Raw genomic sequence first — 18,298 nt, 5'->3', positions numbered from 1 at the left:
ACATCTTGCAAAGTTGAAGAGTGTCATGTTCAGTTAGTGATTGCGCATAAAAGCAGTGTACAATCTTAATCTTGCAGGCCTCATCGACGCATAGAAGTTCATTATTGCATCCGTGAAATAACGGTGATGAAGTTTATAAAAACTTATTACTGGGCATTAGCACAGATTGGCATGTTTAATACGATAGCACAAGAAGCCCAATGAGGCATTTTCCTGGCGTTATTTCTGTGTCACACTCGGCGAGGCGTCTGTTTCTCGGCCGAAGACTGTGGACACCAAATTACCGCACTAGTGTGGCACTGATATAGTTCGGATCTGCGTGAGATCTAGGAGAGAACTGCTTGCCTCAACTCGCACCAGTCATTGGTCGGGAGTCGAACCGTCCGCCAACGCATACGCGAGTGTCTATGGGAGCCGACGACACTATGATTGTCGAAAGCATGGGTGTTTATGAGGAGTGGCTCTACTATTGCATTGTTACACGTCATCCCTTTATGGAGCAATTTTAGAGTGTTAGTTCTAATATTTGCATTACTCAAGGTCGCGTTAGTATCCAACACAAGCTAATTCAAGAAGAAGCAGTGGGTGGTACCATTGGTACACAGACTGTGGACCACCTAATTGGGTTAATATGTACCGAGTGAATCAAACGATTCAGCGCGTTACAGAGCATAAGATTACTAGTCGAATGAAAGCGTAGCACATCATAGGGACTCGCATTGACGACCTTTGGTTCCACAAACCATGACTTCTTGAAACTTCAAACCTCCATTACAAATTGAGGCAAGACGTTCGAAATGGTATCAAATGATTTGTCTTCCTGCGCTGTATACTTTGGCAACAAAAAAGTAGATATCCTGAAATAACAAGACACTTGTACCAGACATACTGACGTAAGACATTCGAAGTGGTGTCAAACGATTTGTCTTGCACTGTATACGTTGACAACAAAAAAAGTAAATTCTGAGAAAGGGAATGGCACAGTATCTGTTTCACATATCTCGGTGGACACCTGAACTGCGCCGTAAGGAAAGGGATAAAGGAGGGACTGAGAGAAGAAAGGAAGGAAGAGATGCCTTAGTGCAGGGCTCCGGAGTAATTTCGACCACTTGGGGAGGATCTTAAACGTGCACTGACATCGCACAGCGCACGGCCGCCTTTTGCATTTCGCCTTCATCGAAACGCGGCTGCCGCGGTCGGGTTCCAACCCGAGCCCTCTGGCTCAGTCGACGAGCGCCTAAACCACTTAGCCACCGCGGCGGGTGTTTATCTATGATAAAGGAAAAATACTGCGCAAAAGCATGATTATTTTGCTGGTAGACACCACCGTATACGTACCTCAATGCGGGATTGAGGTGGCCACTGACCCAGGGAGCCAGCTATTCACCTTTCCTTTCTACAAAAACAACGGAGTCTGCACTTTCTGCTGGTTTTGAGGAAAGGAAAGGCTCATAACCACCTGAATTTGTGTGAGGACGCCACTGCCTATTCACTGCGGGATGGAGGTGTCCACTGACCCAGTGCACTGTCCACTGACTCTCGTTACTCAGAGGCTTCAAGCCAGTCTAGTACTCGTTGTAGAAATAAGCAAAATTAATACAAAAATTATACTGGTACAACATAAATGAGAACGTTATTAGGTGGATAAAGGAATATTTGAGCGTTAGGCGCCAATGTGTTGTTGTCAACGGGAAACAATCGCATGAGGTGGCTGTAACATCAGGGGTGCCTCAGGGATCCGTCTTGGGCCCATTACTGTTCATAATTTACATGAATGACATCTTTTCAGGTATTTCTTCATACATGCGTCTTTTTGCGGACGATTGTGTATTGTATAGAATTATTAACGATCAAGGTGACTGCGATGCATTACAACAGGATTTGTGTAAAGTGGCCCAGTGGTGTGAGAACTGGAGAATGCATATTAACTTACAAAAATCTGTACATATGTGTTTCACTAAAAAGAAGGTTCCCCATATTTTCACTTATAACATAAATAATAGCAGACTGCTTTCAGTGTTGGAATTTAAATATCTTGGTGTATATTTAACAAGTTCAATGTCTTGGCATCGTCACGTGCATTTCGTTACTGCCAAAGCCTGTCGTGTTTTAGGTTTCCTGCGACGTAACGCTAAACTTTTCCCTTTAAAGACTAAAGAACTGCTGTATAATACAAACGTTAGAAGCATACTTGAGTATGCTTGCACAGTCTGGGATCCGAAAACCTTGCTTGACGTTCAAAAGCTAGAAAGAGTTCAGAATTTGGCCGTTCGTTTTGTTTTCAATAACTATGGGCGATATTTTAGTGTAACGAGCGCGAAAAAATCTTTGGGTTGGGACTCACTTCAAAAACGTAGGAAAGTACTGCGTTTAAAATTATTTCATAATATTTTTCATTCTAGAACTGGAATAGACAGAACCAAATATATAGCCAACCCTGATTACGTGTCTTTACGTAGAGATCATTCACTTAAAGTTAAAGAATACAGGTGCCGGACTGACCTTTTTAAAATGTCTTTTTTCCCCAAAACGGTTTCTGAATGGAACAAGCTGCCTGAGGAAGTAGTGTCCATATTATCAAATGATTCATTTTCTTCCATGCTGTGACATTTTTTTTGTGTATAATAATTCCGTGTTCTTTCTATCTCATTGTTATCTTTTTTTTTTTGTAACCACCTGCACGCGGTGGCATTTGTGTACTTTTTCTTCTACCCCCCCACTGTAATGCCAGCCAATGGCGCTGTGGGTATGATGATAAATAAATAAATAGATTACAATTACAATTATTCCATCTGAAGTGTAAGTGGCTTGCTTGATATTTTTGTAGTAAGAGCTACACTACGCTACCCAGTCGAGCATTTCGCCGTAAGCCTTGGAGGCCGATAGTGCACATGCGCAAAGCCAGAGAGGAGCAGCAGGTGCGCGGTACATGACGTCAGAGTTCGCCGCTGCCGTGCTTGAATGCGCATGAGCGGTAACCGGAGAAGGGCAGCCGTTGCATGGCGCATGACGTCACAGCTCGGCTGCCACCGCGTGTAGGGTTGTGTGGATAAACTGCGCATGTGCGGCTGTGTGTATAAAAGCTGAGGTGATAAACTCAGTGTATCGCAATTGCTTCGTATGGGTGACAAATAGGAGACTCCAGCCGTTGCTATGCAGTGGTATCGTGAAAAAGTAGGCAGTGGCTTAGCTCAGCTATGCCAGGATATATGTAGCGAGAGCTACATTCCCAATGAAGCTCTCGCTACCCTACTTATATCCTGGCATAGCTCAGCTAAGCCATTGCCAAATTTTTTACATGTAAATTTTTAAGGGGAGTGGGTTTTCGAAGCCCTCGCTGCTATTTTTCCACATTTCCTGCTTAAGAGGTCAGCAGCAGTGTATGAGCGGGAGGAAAGGTAACATATGAACATCATGCACACAAGCTCGAGAGGTATGTAGCAGTGCCGTCTGACAGGACGAGGGGGGGTCGCTACAGAGCGGTCACGTAATATTTCTCGGGGCCAGAACAGGGGGTGAAACTTCTATAAATTCCTGTGGCCATGAATTACAGAAGATAGCGCCAAGAGCTACTGTTTCATAGCGCATCTGTTACTAGCCTATTTACCGGTTGCGCGCTTGTTTTTTTTTAACCTGATCACTTGACCGCGTACGTATCACGTGACTCATATAACTCTTTTGATTGGTTTTTGTATTCATGCCGTCATCAAGTGCAAGCAGGTGAAGTGAAGTGAAGTGAAGTGAGAAGCAAGTGCAACTGAAGTGCAAGCAAAGGGCAGTTGCCACGAAGATGCAGCCATGCGTGCAATTAAGGCCAAAGAAAAGGCCCCCATAGTGAAGGGGGCATGAAATGTTAAAAAACATGCATGAAATGTTAAAAAAACAAAAATTGATTAAATAATATCAATGAGCGCGCCAAGTATGTTCAATGCCAAAATAAAATATCTTCACTACTTCAGTTAGCATAAAAAAGATAACAAAACTACTTCATACAATCGCAGAAATCACCCACAACAGTTGCTGTGTAATAACGCATCGCGAAGTATGGTAACAGTCCTGTGAGCCTTTATTGTTTTTATTACTGACAACATAACTCCATGTCATCATCTTTATGCTAGAAAAAAAATTGGCTGTGGTTTAGCTCTGGTTAACGCTAGTTGAATTGCGAAAGCAATTGAGTGCATTGTCTCTTCCTTGCTTCGTTTTTTCGTTGTTGCCTCTCTTTCGAGCTCCCCATAACGACTATTATAGAATCCACTGAGGCGAAGCACATATATATATATATACATACACACACCCCGCGAGACGACACCTCCTCTCCCTCCACCCCAGCGGAGCACATCTGGTGGAGCGAGCGGCGACGGCAGCGGCGTCGACGGCGGCGCCATCTGTTTGAGCGCGGCTGCGACGTTGCTAGGCAACGGTGGTTCAAGGTCGTTCGTGGGCCACGGCATACGGCTGAAGTGTGACCATGCGAGGAGCCGAGCTGGCTGACGTAGTGTTGTTTTCACAACAAAAAACAATAGCTAGACATGAGTGCCTTATGCATTGCAGGTGACCGAGCCTTACTACCCCTTCAATGGTACGCTCACCGAGGACTTTGTGATCGGCTCCGAGGACTGCAAGGGAGACAAGGGTTACTGCAACGGGCCGCTCAAGGCCGGCTCAACCTACAGGGTAAAGGTGCGCGCCTACACCGCACCGGACAAGTTTACCGACACCGTCTACTCGTACCCGATCCAGACGGGTGAGTACGGTGTTTCCCGCTACACTGCCCACTCCATTGACGTGCTACATTATATCTCCCTGGTTCAACGCATTGCAGTGAATAATTTCCGCCATCTTTGCTCTATAACACCTAGGAAGGAATCTTCTAGGTAAGAGTAGATTATAGTTATTTTGACTGGATTGGGTAGAAGCAACTGCATAAGCCGACGAAACACGGCTTGGGCAAATTAGTCAACAGATGACTGAAGGACCATAGCCTGCATGGTAGAATACCCAGTGGACATTATAGAAGTCGAGTCAAAGGGCGGTATGAAAGGTGGTTGCGTACTGCACGAGGTCGGCGCATATGTAAGTGAGTTTCATCCCCTCTGTCCCTCGAAAAATGAAAACTGATTTTCACGAGAGAAAAGGCAGCAGTATATCTCTTTTCTCAGCGGACACCAGAATCGCGCCATTAGCGAAGGGACGAAGGAGCGAAAGAAAAAAATTGCCGACAATTACGCTACTTCTTAACGGGAAATTTGAACGCAGCACATCAGCCGTTTCAGCTTTTCGATAGATTGAGGCAAAGAATTCGAGCAAGACGTGTGTACAATTACAGGCAACTTGTTATTTTTCACATATTTTCCTTCTTCAAGAAATACTGCACTACCAGTTCTTGATTTTCATGAAGGAAGCTTTGTGGTCAAAGAAATAGATGGTTATACGCTAGACTTGCGCCAATGCCTGGTTCTAAAAAACGAGGTCTGTGCAAGTATTTCGCGAGGTTTGTCACAGCTGTGGGAGCTGTTATGAGAGAGGAACTGGATGTTCTCCCGCATAAGTGGTAAGGAATTCTTGTTTGTCTTTATATGCACATTAAAGTCCCCCCCCCCTTCCCACCCTGCCACACTCGCAGGTGGTAGTAATGGTTGATCGCGAAAGTTCGCTCACCGTTGTCAGGGCTAAGGCATTCAGCCCACATCTCTCTCTCACCTCCCTACATACCCAGGGAGACAGTTATGCCCAGTTATGCGCACTTCGTTTCCTTAAAATGATCGGAGTGTAAAACGTTGTCAGCGCCAACACCAATGAACACAATGAACTCCGAACTATGGCTTCAGCGCTGCGTTTCTGGCACAAAGTTGTCAATGCCTGCAGCCCACATCACTCTCTCACCACCCCACCTACTTATAAGCGTTATTCAGGCGTCCACTGACCCACGAGCCAGTTATGCACACTTCCTTTCCTTAAAATGGCACAACATTGTCAATGCCAATGCATGCAGTGCACATCCGCTTGGGCAGTTATGCACCTTTAGTTTGCTTTCTAAGCTACCGCTCCATTGATTTCGCAGCTTAAAGCGCGACTACACTGGTGGTTACAACGGACAATGGCGAAGGCAACGGCAAAGGCGACGCCATGAAACGTAGAAACAGGTGCCAAAGAGCTGCGCTGTAAAAAGAAAGTGCCGCTTTAGTGGAGGGCCAACACCGCCTAGAACTCAAGAAGTTTTGGAGAACTTTGGAACAATTTCAATTACTACACAGATACCTTTCGCTGTTTGGCTCCATCGAAATGCGGCCGCCATGGCCAGGATTAAGCTCGCATTCGCGAGCTCACCAGTTGGGCTTCCTAACCACTGACCCATCGCGGCGGGGACTGTTTCACGGAAGCGTAATGTATCTCGCTATACAGCGCTGGAGCGTATTACGATGGCGCACATTGGGAAACGGCGCACATTTAGTAAGATTTCCATTGAAAGCAGCCCGGAGCAAGCGTCTCACATTAACACCACACTAGCAGATCTGCTAGGTTCTACAATATGTCCCGATTCCTAAACAAAAGTAGTAATCTGTACGCTGTGGGGGCGCTATTATTTGCCTTTGAACAACTCACGGAAAGCATTTTCAAGGTCCTCACTTCACTTTCGTCGATGTCCTCTTGCGTGGAGTGCTCTTTAGTAGCAATAGAAAGCATTCGTATTCTATACTGTGCTTACTTTAAGGACATGAAACATATATTCTTACCGTGCCTCAAGCAAAATGTGCAGTGCTGAAGGATATACGCGACGGTGGTTTGCCGCGTTATCAGAACTTTTTTGTGCACCGAGCCAAGCAGGCCTCAGCACTGGAGCCCCGCCGTGCTGGCGCAGTGGTTATGGTGCTCGGCTGTTGACCCGAAAGACGCGGTTTCCATCCTAGCCGTGGCGGTCAAATTTCGATGGTAGTGATATTTCAGAGGCCCATATACTGTGCGATATCAGTGCACGTTAAAGAATCCCAGATGGTCAAAATTATTCCGGAGACCTCCTCATAGCCCCAGTCACTTTGGGATGTTACTCTCTCAAAAACCTAAATCTGGACAGAAAAAAATGAAAAGTGGTTTTGAGGACAGGAAAATATGCAGTAACTGTCTCACATATGTCGGTGGACACCCAAACCACGCCCCAAGGGAAAAAATACAGGATGGAGTGATAGAAGAAGAAGAGGTGCTTAGTGGAGGCCTCCGGAATAATTTCGGCCACCTGGGGAACTTTCTTTAACGTGCACTGACATCGCACAGCACGCGGGCCCCTTTTGCGTTTCGCCTCCATCGAAACGTGGCAGCCGCGGCCGGGATCGAACCCGGTCCACCCTCTTCGGCAACTTTTTTCTCTCTAAATGTTTTCACCAACACCCAGGTGCAACAGTCTGTCTGTGGTGCAAACAAGCTTGCCGTGATACATAGCAAAACATCAGGGTACTCATATCAGGTGACTTCGTGGGGTTATTGTTAGGTTTCAATAGAAAATGAAGGGTGCCTAGCCCGATGTTACCGCTAGTGATCGCGCAGTCTATAACGAGTTCGGTGATGACAGTCATGAGTTGGTGATAGCAAGGGTAAGTTTTCCCTGTCCCGACGCGTGCTTCTCTTCTTCATCAACCCGGACCTGGGTGTTGTCTAAACCTTAAAAGCATTTCTTTATGCAGTGTACAGACTGCCCATAGACTTTTTGTCTATGAAGTTTGCAGACTTTTTATATAAGAAACATCTATAGGAAGGCAATAGAGTCTATAAGAATCTATTGACAGTCTATTGATCATTTTTATAAGGAGGGCCTCTGGTTACGTCCCCAGAACATGCTGCCTCCGTTCGACCCGCAGTACGTTTTAAGGCGAAAGCTTTTTATGGCTCAAACTAGAGGTGTCCATCCGTGCGTTGGAATCGTGCCAACTGTAGCCTCTCCTCCACGCAGCAGCGTAACCTCCTCTCCTCCTTAGCAACCGGCGCGCTGGTGGGGAGCGCAGCTGTGCATAGCAACCGTGACATCACACAATAGCGGTAGACGAGCGCGCGTGTCGGCGGTGGCAGCTGCTCCTTCGCCAGATGTCTCGTTGCAGTCGAGTGAGTGAGTCACATAGCTCCGAAGCGACCCAGTGATTCCGTGTCAAGCGGTCGGGGAAGCGGCAGCGGACGCCGGATTCCCCAACACCAAAAGCCAGAAGAACAAGGGGTGAATGCGCATGCGACGACTGAACATGTCACCAGATGCGAAAGCAATGGAAGCAGAACAGACGAGGCTTTCGCCAAGCACACTTTAGAATTTCCAAAGTGTCTTCGGTAGGAGTTTTTTCAAGCTGTGGTGGCTATGAGATCGTGTGGTTCTACTCGACGTCGCTTCTCTCGTTACCATGTCAATGCCCCACTCACAATGCAATTGATGTTCAAGTCGACGCTCGAGGCCTCGCACCCCAGTTTATTGGGCATCGCCGAACTACCACTACAGGCAGGCGCATGTATAGCTACTGCTGCCAGCGTGCGGTTCTACCGGGTACGTGTCTCAACTACCATGCCCCCAGATATAAGAGCGAGCACCGCCCTAGCACATATGTTTCTTATCAGTCGCCACGGCTGTCGCCTAGACGATGAAGTGGGGAAGGGCTTTGGCAGCCCCGCACGGCGGCGGACTCTCGCAGTTAGCTACTGGAAGGCGATGAAGTGAAAACGTGTAACACAGGCTGGATGCCCGATGGTGACGCTAGTTTCGGAAAACCGGGATAGCTAGACTCTAACAGCTAACAATATAAAGAGCATGGCTCTGCAATAGTTTGTCTATCAAGGGCGCATTTTTAGTGACTCATAGTTAGTCGGCTTCGTCTCGACAGCAAAAGCACTACGATCGTAGCATTGTGTGGGTTTATTATTTCTCCAGGTTCTAAGTGCTCTGTCTACACCGCTTGTTTCTGGGAATTTCGTTGTTGAAGTGAAGCGCATTTCTGGGTGTTCTTTCAGATCCGGACAACACTCCTCTCATTGTCGGCATCCTAGTCCCGCTCTCCTTGCTGATTGTCCTCGCCATCCTTCTGGTCGTCCTGAGGCGTCGGCGACTGGGACCTTTCGCACCCCACTCCCGGGGTGACCCTCACTCCAAGGACCATGATGTGGTGTCGATTGCTGAAAGCGAAATGGTATGTGCGCTTCATAAGGTGAAAAGCTATAAAGGCGGCAGCGCTCGGCTACTGGTCCGGGGTACCCGGGTTTGATCCCGACCGCGGCAGCCGCGTTTCGACAGAGGCGAAACGCAAAAGGCGCCCGTGTGTTGTGCGATGTCAGTACACGTTAAAGATCCCCAGGTGGTGGAAATTATACCAAAGGCCTCCACTACGGCACCTCTTCCTTTCTTCTTTAACTCCCTCCTTTATCCCTTACCTTACGGGTTCAGATGTCCACCGGTATGTGAGAATGATACTGTGCTATTTCCTTTCCCCAAAAACTAATTTCCAATTCCGCAATGCAGCAAGGCACGCTGGGAACATTTCGTGGTGCGTCTTGTTCGAAAATGACGCATGAAAGTGTAGGTAGACAAGGCCTGAAATCAGGACAAAGTGTGGATTTTATTCGGTATAGAATTTTCATTAAGTATGACAGCACATATCTTAGAAATGTGTGGTTGAAACATGTAGCAGTCTGTGAAAGCACTCTCTATGAATGCACTGCTCTATGAATCTATGATCTATGAATGGTTGGTTTATGGGGTTTTAACGTCCCAAAGCGACCCAGGCTAGGGACGCCATAGTGAAGGGCTCCGGAAATGTCGAACACCTGTGGTTTTTTAACGTGCACTGACATTGCACAGTACACGGTCCTCTAGAATTTCACCTCCATCGCAATTTGACCACCGCGGCCAGGATCGCACTGCTTAAATAATCTATCCCCTCAGGTTCTATGGAAGCAAGCTCGAGAGTACGTAACGAGAAGGGTTCATTCCATTATCTCTGTCAGAATTCTTACTCAGCGTAAGGTTGTGTAGATTTAGATTCCAAGGCCCATTTCCTTACACATTTCAGAAGGACCAGAATTTGCTTATCATACCAAAAGATTCAAGGTTCTGGTGTCGTTATAATGAGGCTGAACTTATCTTTTTTTTGTTTCCTCACAGATAACCAGTCGCCCAGTGAAGCTCAAAGATTTCCTTGAGCATTACCGCATCATGTCGGCAGACTCTGACTTCCGGTTCTCCGAGGAGTTTGAACTTCTCAAGCACGTTGGACGAGACAAGCCGTGCGGTGCAGCCGACTTACCTGTGAACCGGCCGAAGAACCGCTTCACCAACATTCTGCCCTACGACCACTCACGAGTCAAGCTGCTACCAACAGACGATGAGGATGGTTCGGACTACATCAACGCCAATTACATTCCAGTGAGTTCTTGTTTCCTGTAAATATTTTAATAGTTTTTGTTGATTCATTATGCGCTCTAGATGCGTACTCTTGCTTCGCTGTAACTAATGTGAAGATGACAGCAAGCTGCTGTCATCTTGTCACTGTCATCTTGCTGCTGTCATCTTGTCAGACAGCCATTTTGTGCCTTGTACATACTTCATCTCTCCATGCAACTGATTGTGCCGTTCTCTTCCTACTTTCTCCCACTGCGACATAGGGCTTTAACTCTCCGCGGGAGTTCATCGTGACCCAGGGCCCGCTGCACAGCACACGCGACGACATGTGGCGCATGGTGTGGGAGCAAAACTGCCGTGCCATCGTCATGCTCACACGCTGCATCGAGAAAGGGCGTGAGAAGTGCGACCACTACTGGCCCTTCGACACACAGCCCGTCTACTATGGTGACATCCAGGTCACCATCCTCAACGAGTCTCAGTACCCCGACTGGACCGTCTCAGAGTTCAAGGTCTCCCGGGTGTGTATGCTACTTTTTTTTACAACAGCTGTAGTGTTGGGCTGTATATAGTGGCCAGTTCTTCGAGTGTTGTCCCACTTGTGGTTGTGTAGCTAGTTAGTACAGTGCAGCCATTGACAGCGACTCTGTGGGCGACAGGTCATAGATTAAGCTCTCAGCAGGGCTTGTATTGTACACGTCTCTTTTGTTTGTGCCAGCCATTCACAATGACAGTGGTTTCAGGGATGCCCAGTTGAAAAAAAATGATAGAACACTGTCGAAAATACGATTAAATATTTTGTAGTTATGTCAACATTTTTTCTGTTGTATTGCAGTATTTTTCTATTGTACTGTATTTTTTCGTCAGTGCATTTTTGTAGTCACTAGTCCTGTAATACTTTTCTCCAATAACTGCGCTAAATTCTGTTGCTGCTATAGTCATCGACTGATTTTTCGGAATCAGTGGGACCAAAATCTGGTCCGAATAATCGAACAGTCTGAAAAATCCGTGAACTTAAAAAAAATAAACTTTTCTGCGAAAAACCGGCTTTCAAAATCGCGGCGATCCCATGTTCCTCCTACAAGCGTTAATATTAGACTCTGAGTCATAGCCCTGCTTTCTTAATGTCCGCACCCTATCACATTATGATACCAGGTAGCGCGACGCGGCCACGATCATGCCGCGAATAAATGCACTCGCTGAGCGAAGCAAGAACAGTCAATTTGCATGGCGCATTGACGTTCACGAAGACCAAGAGGTAACCCATGGGTAACCCACGGGAAGACGCGAGCGGAAGTGAGCACCTCTGAACGCAGTCCTCCACTCCCCCCGTCTGCCACGTTTGCTGCCCCGCACTGCGGAGTGCGTCGTCCAAGCCGCGCCGGACCCTGTAGCTGTCCCGCTGTACCATTTTCAATGCTATCGCGCACCCTTAGTAGGCCATCTCGATGGCAATGGAGAGCATCTCATTATCTCTAATGGCGACGATGGAGAACAAATAGCCAAGCCTACCCAAGCCAGTCCGATTGCTCCCGCCGAGCCGATTCCGTTTAAATCCAAGATGGCGCCTTTCGCAGTGGCGACAAACGGTTTGGTAGGGACAGCGATGCCTGCTCGCGTCTGTATTAGGCCAAAATAACAAACTTTCGGTTGAAAAACGATCACCACAATATTGTTGGCGTCTATTTTAGTCCAAAAATTCAAAATTTTAGACTCTGCAAAGTCCGAAATATTGGTCGTGAAAATGTACGCATTCCTATGAGGTTGCGACGGTTCCTCAGTGAAGTCCGAAATATCTCGCTAGTCCGAATTATTGGAGTCCGAAATATCGGTTGTCTACTTACAAACTTTTTGTTGAAACACTGCAGGAAAGCTGTTGTGGTGACAGAAACTTTTCTGTTGTGAATTTCAATTAGGTGTTGCTGCCACAGACTGTACACTTGCCATAACAGTTTTCAGAGTGCAGAAACTACAACAAAGCCTAATAATATCCTAAACCTGCAGCCACAAACTGAAGGATGTGCTGAGGACTTTGTGCAGTGTTTTGGACAATGCACCACTCAAAGCCAGGCTGCAACTTTGGTCACAGGGGAAATTAAGGCTTTTATGTGGTTTCAGTGTTCTGAAAACTTTTGTGGGCAGCTGAGCACTGTGTGGTTCGCGTTTAATAGTAGAAAGCCAAGAGTAGGTATTCAGGCTGGGTTTAATCTCAGGTAGAAGTTGGTCTCAAATGTTTGTAGGGTTGAAGCAATCTTGACTACGTGCATGAGTGCATTAATTTTGAAAACAACGTACAGCCCTCACTGGAAGCCATACTATCTTGTTCAGGTAAGCCATGCTTGTTTTAACGTTTTAGTGGTCCCAGGTGTGCTTTGTAATTGTTCTGTTTCAATGCAAATTGACTTTTCATACAGAATATTGATTCACAACTTCCTGTTTTAAATTCAAAGCTTTTGTTTCACTAGCTTGTCATCAATGTGGTGTGCCTAGCTGTGGCAGTGGTCAGCCAGTGACTGGGCCATTGCTTTCCAGCATTTTTAAGTCAAAATAGATATGTCTGGCTTCCGTAATGTTTGACATGTTTTCATGTCCCAGGAGAGCTGCTTTCTGTTGTACACTCCAACTATATTTACCTCGCAGCCGCTGCTTTTCTCATTAGATTTGTGGAGTTGAATGTCTAATGCAAATTTCCTTCCATTACAGGGAGACCAATCCCGAATAGTCAGACACTTTCACTTTACGACGTGGCCGGACTTTGGGGTGCCCGATCCACCGCAAACACTGGTGAAATTTGTCCGAGCATTCAGGGAGCGCGTCATCCCCGACACAAAGCCCATCGTCGTGCATTGCAGGTAGGGTACATGCTTGTGTACCATATAACAGTAATTCGCATACTGATGTGAATGTGAAGCTAGATGTACTAAAAGGCCGGCCTCATTATGCCAGCACTACTTATAGAGAACTGAAGGTTGTGTCTGGCGGAACGACTCCAGCGCCGGTCCACTATGCTAGTGGAGGGTGGATTGAACATTGGATTACTAGTGCCAGCAGCCTTCAGTTTTGGGTGCATTCCTCCTGTGCATCCAGGGACTTATTTCATTCTCAACACGGCCACAACGCCCTCGACATTGCAGGGATGTAGTAAAATGTGAGCTCTACATAACTAGCGACCACTGTTGGGTTTGATAAGCACCACCTGCTCAATGATGAGGTTCTCGTTTTTGAAGTGCGTATAACATGTGCCACCGATGGGGAGCTGATTCGTGAATATGAGCTTCACAGAGCCTTTACGTGCACAAAGAAAAATCACGATAGTTATTCGCTGTAAGTGGACGCTTGAGAATAAGATGGTTGTATTCTATTCACAGCTTTTGTTGCATTTTATTTCGAATTTTCAGTACAGTAGTCGCATCGCACTTCACCGCTATAGTCGCCGAGAGTATCTTGACCCCTCCAGGTACTTCTAGAGCCGGATACAACTTAAGTATGCTGTGAATCTCCGCCCACATTCAGGACCGCCACACAGAATTCTACCTGCTGAAAAAAGTTCTATGATTTAATAACCTCATAGGGTTTGTCATACGATGTCACAAAGTTATCGTACAATTATCATTCAAATGTTATTCATTTTTGCAAAATCATACATTTGTCGTACATGTCAGGCAGTATCACATATATTGTATGACATTGGGGTGATGAAGCCTGTATGAGGTTATTGAATCATACAACTTTTTTCAGGAGCTTTAACAAGCTTTAGTAGACCATTGTGACAGAAGCCAACAGCCACAGAAACCAAGGGGCACAGGGGATTTTTATTTATTTATTTATTTTGTGGTGTTGATCAATTTAGAATATTACTTAATATGTTATCGCTTAAAGCTAATTGATTAGAAAAGCTGAAGAAAAAACAACCACATGCCGCCGGTGGGATCCGAACCCACGACCTCCGAATTACACATCCGGTGCTCTACCTCTGAGCTACGGCGACGGCTGTCAAATCTTCTGCTTTCGGGGGTATTTATGTTTACAAGTAACCTAACCTTTGAGAGTGTTCATCAGCGCCACCCACGTTCATAAGCGGCGGACGTAGAACGTCCTGAGTTACCGCAGGTGTGACGTAGAACGTCATCGAACGGAGAGGATGGAAGCTGCGTGAGAACCCTCTTATGCTTCCTATGGCGTTAGAGACCATTGTTAGATGCAAAATAGTGAAATAGTAGTCCACTGCTAAAGCTTTCCTTGTCACCGAAACAAGTAGTAATCGTTAGGTGAAATTATAAGCTCATGGATTTCGGCACCTTTGGCACATTTGTTATAGGCAGAAAATATAAAACCTTGCCTCGTTTGCTGTTGTCATTGGTCACCGGAATAGTACAGGACGCCGCGGACCGTGACCTATCATTACCAACCGCTGTTTATTAAGTTGTATCCTACTGTATTTTGAGAGTTTGATGTGCACATGGATAAGCACCGCTGTTTTTGTGCATTTTAATAATTCATAAAATATACTTTTGCACGAAGGCTATGCAACACGATGATTAATTCGTTCTTAGCTGAAGCAGTCATTGGGCACTGAGTATTCAATAAGTGCTCGATTTTACTGTTGTTTTCTACTGTGGAAATATACCGCATTCGCTCTCAGTGCTTTGAATCACAAGATGGTGATGACAGTGCAACTTACATCATGACTGTCATGTCATGGCTACTCTCATTCACGACGGCTGCTGGATAATTTCTTTTTGCCTTGCTAAGTTAAAATAAGAGCTGCAGCCAGAGAGCAGCATCTTTGTTCAGAAATAATTTTAATATGTGTCAGTTTAAGTGTATTTTTCAACTGAAACCTTAGTGATCCTGTTACTCATTGGTTTTATGTTTTAGACAGCCTATGCTCATATTCGTCTTGACACGTTTCCAGTGCTGGTGTGGGTCGTTCTGGCACATTCATTGCGCTAGATCGAATCATACAAGGTCTTCGCAAGTACGACACGGTGGACATCTTCGGAATCGTCTACGAGATGCGTCGCGAGCGGGTCTGGATGGTCCAGAATGAGGTCAGCAGTTCTTGATCAGCACATCATCAGGCACTGAGCTAACATGTCAGCAGTGGCAGAAGTGAGGAGTGAACAATTTAGGCACAGATAAACTAACTCTTCAACGTGCTACATTTTTGTACTTGTATTTTCTTCAATTCAGTGTGCTCTAGTATGTTTCTGCCATTTGCTTTGAGACAAGATTCAATGTTGGTTGAGGGGCTCGTTGGTTTTTGTGAACGTTACACAGTGCTTCAGGTGCAGAATTTTATTTTAATTAGCCATACTCCTGCCATTCTGAATATATTAACTTTGCCTTAATTCTGTTACTTCCACAACTGAGTGTAACAAAAGCCATAAGTAATTTGAAATTTGGAAGCTATTTTTTTATTTATGAATACTGCGATCTTGTACACAAGATCATAGCAGGTGGGAAACAATGTATAAAGATACAAAAATACAGACACATACGAACAAAACATAATTGCACATAGACATATCAGAATTGCACATAGAATTGTACATTAGAACAAAACAGAATTGCACATGGAAAAATCAGGAAGAAAGATACCGTGGCAAGGTCATAAACAAACAATTATTTCAAATGCTCTTCAAACAAATGCAATGATCTCTGCCTGACAACATCATCCGTAAGGTTATTCCAATCAGTGATGGTCCTAGGAAAAAAAGAATATTTAAAACAATTAACTCGAAAATTTAATGGCGTTATGGAAAGAGAATGGCGATTTCTAGTTTGGTACCCCGAGGAATAAGCAAGGATATTAGAGGTGTCAACTTTGAAATTATTATGAATTAATTGAAAGAAAAATTTTAAGCGACATATGCGATTTATGTTAGGAATAGAGGGTAAGCCGCTTTTTTTTTTGAGGAGATCACTGACTGATGCTCGCCCGTAAGTGTTATAAATAAACCTTACTGCTTTCTTTTTCAAGTTTTTCAATTAATTTTCATAGTTAAAGAAATGTTCGACACACCCAGGCTTTATATTTTTTTATATATTTTACATATTTCGCAGCATTGGAAATGAATCAAGTGATTTTCACAGCGGAATCGTGACATAGAAAACGTCCCAGGAAGCGTGAAGAAATAACGCAGTATCATTTCCTGGTACAAATGTCCTGACCAGTGTTGCGAGTGCTTTCGCTAAACCTTCTTCGTTTTCTTTCTCTTTTGGACACACCTTGCAGCAACAGTACATTTGCATCCATCAGTGCCTGATGTGCGTTCTCGAAGGCAAAGAAGACGTTTTAGACTCTCCGAGACCCGAAGCGCATGACAACCAAGGTTTTGAGGGTGAGTAATTGGTGTTCTTTACAATTGTCGAGTTGCAAAAGTTCCTTCAATCACTGTTTTCAATTTACAATTTTATGATTAAGACAAAAGCAGTTCGAATGAAATGAGCTTCAGCGGCACAAGCAGATTCACTGCTTGCCATTCAACTATGATAAAGCTGCAACATATTATTGCAATGCATGTAGTCCTGAGGTACTGTGATAAAATAACTGTGATAAAATCTACTGTGATAAAATAACAAGCAGTTATGTGTGAAAGCTTTGTGCCGAAGATGCCAAATTCGATAAATTCTAGGTGATATTCATTCAACACCGGCTATTTTTTTTCTGTGTTGGAGCTTATTTGCAGAACTTTGTGTACCCGGTATTACTTCTATCATTTCCAAATGCCAGGGCACGCTATACTAGATCTTAATATTGCTATCATAGCATGCCAGAAAAGTATATCGAGTTTCAGCTGCTCGATTGTGAGAAATGCCCTTGTAACAAGACCGAAACGTCGCTGTTTTCTTAAAAGGACTGTATCCAAGGCCCTAGGACGGGCCCAGAGCATTTTGTTTTTGTTCTAACCAGTGGCTGACACTTTACACTTTTCCGCCGTGGCTGTTTCCGACCAGACAGGTATACGTGAACCCTTCGATAGTATCGTAGCAATCACTTTCGATTGTTTAAATCTTTATAATGTGCATGTAGAAATGGCACAATTTTTGCTCATTTTTATGGTCAGTAAAACAATATCCTTCAGAACTCTGCAACTACAAACAACTTTTGAATGCCGCATAAGTACTGGCACCTACAAATCAGCACGTTAGTCATGTCTTTCTTTTGGCATTTGTTGTGATATGTCATGCTAGATCTAAAATAAATTCGCCGTGTGTGTATAAACAAAACACTCCTATGAACCTTGGCTTGGGGCCCTCTGTATATTGAAGTTTTCACAGACTGACCTGCCTCAAAGTCTGAACTGCATAACTGCTATTAATTCATGTAACATTACTGTTCAAATATTTCTGATAAGTGGGTTTTTTGTCGCTCCTTGTAGTTAACTTATAGTCACACATTTACGCCTGAAATCCTCGGACAGGTCATGAGAAATCTCATCATTCACAGATTTGTCACGCTAAGGATGCTATTGGGGCGTCATAATTGGGCGTGCGAAAAAAAATCCAATAGTCTGACGATGCTGAACTAAAAGGTAAACTCATCTAGGTTTTTCTGATGCCGATTTTGGAATCGGGTCTTCGCAAACAGAACGTCGCAGAAAAGCCCACCTGTGAGAATACAGCCCCAATCAGGAAATGTTCTAGTAGAGATACCATAATGAAGACTGAACCCCGAGTGTCATTTCGGTGCACTTTTTAGCTTACAAAGTGTCATTGCATTGGACCGTGCTCTTGAAGCATACATTCATACTTAGAACTACTTATCAAATTCTTCTTTTCCCACTAGCTAGTTGAAAATAACTATAGAGCCATGCCAAAATAGGACAAAAAGTTTTGTCGTCCTGTCGTAACGACAGATTTTCCTGTTTTTTTGGAGTATTTTTCTGTACTACTGTAGTTTCTTTTTCTCTAGTACCGTTCTGTAGC

General features: G+C 44.9%; 1 protein-coding gene across 3 annotated transcripts in view; it reads left to right on the top strand.

The window, feature by feature from the left end:
- Positions 1–18,298, top strand: part of Ptp10D (Protein tyrosine phosphatase 10D) — a 177,540-nt gene that overhangs the window by 149,663 nt on the left and 9,579 nt on the right. For all 3 annotated transcript variants that reach the window (XM_089560740.1, XM_089560738.1, XM_089560739.1), the window contains 7 exons: positions 4,555–4,747; positions 8,983–9,158; positions 10,130–10,390; positions 10,630–10,887; positions 13,070–13,218; positions 15,282–15,417; positions 16,605–16,710. In XM_089560740.1, coding sequence (XP_089416866.1) covers positions 4,555–4,747; positions 8,983–9,158; positions 10,130–10,390; positions 10,630–10,887; positions 13,070–13,218; positions 15,282–15,417; positions 16,605–16,710 — 1,279 coding nt within the window. The remainder of the gene's footprint in view (positions 1–4,554; positions 4,748–8,982; positions 9,159–10,129; positions 10,391–10,629; positions 10,888–13,069; positions 13,219–15,281; positions 15,418–16,604; positions 16,711–18,298) is intronic.

The sequence above is a fragment of the Amblyomma mixtum genome, chromosome 9, assembly GCF_055824585.1.
Source record: "Amblyomma mixtum isolate Tamu chromosome 9, ASM5582458v1, whole genome shotgun sequence".
NCBI classification, from domain to species: Eukaryota; Metazoa; Arthropoda; class Arachnida; order Ixodida; family Ixodidae; genus Amblyomma; species Amblyomma mixtum.
Note: the sequence above shows the minus strand (reverse complement) of the source record. Positions and strands in the feature narration are given on the sequence as shown.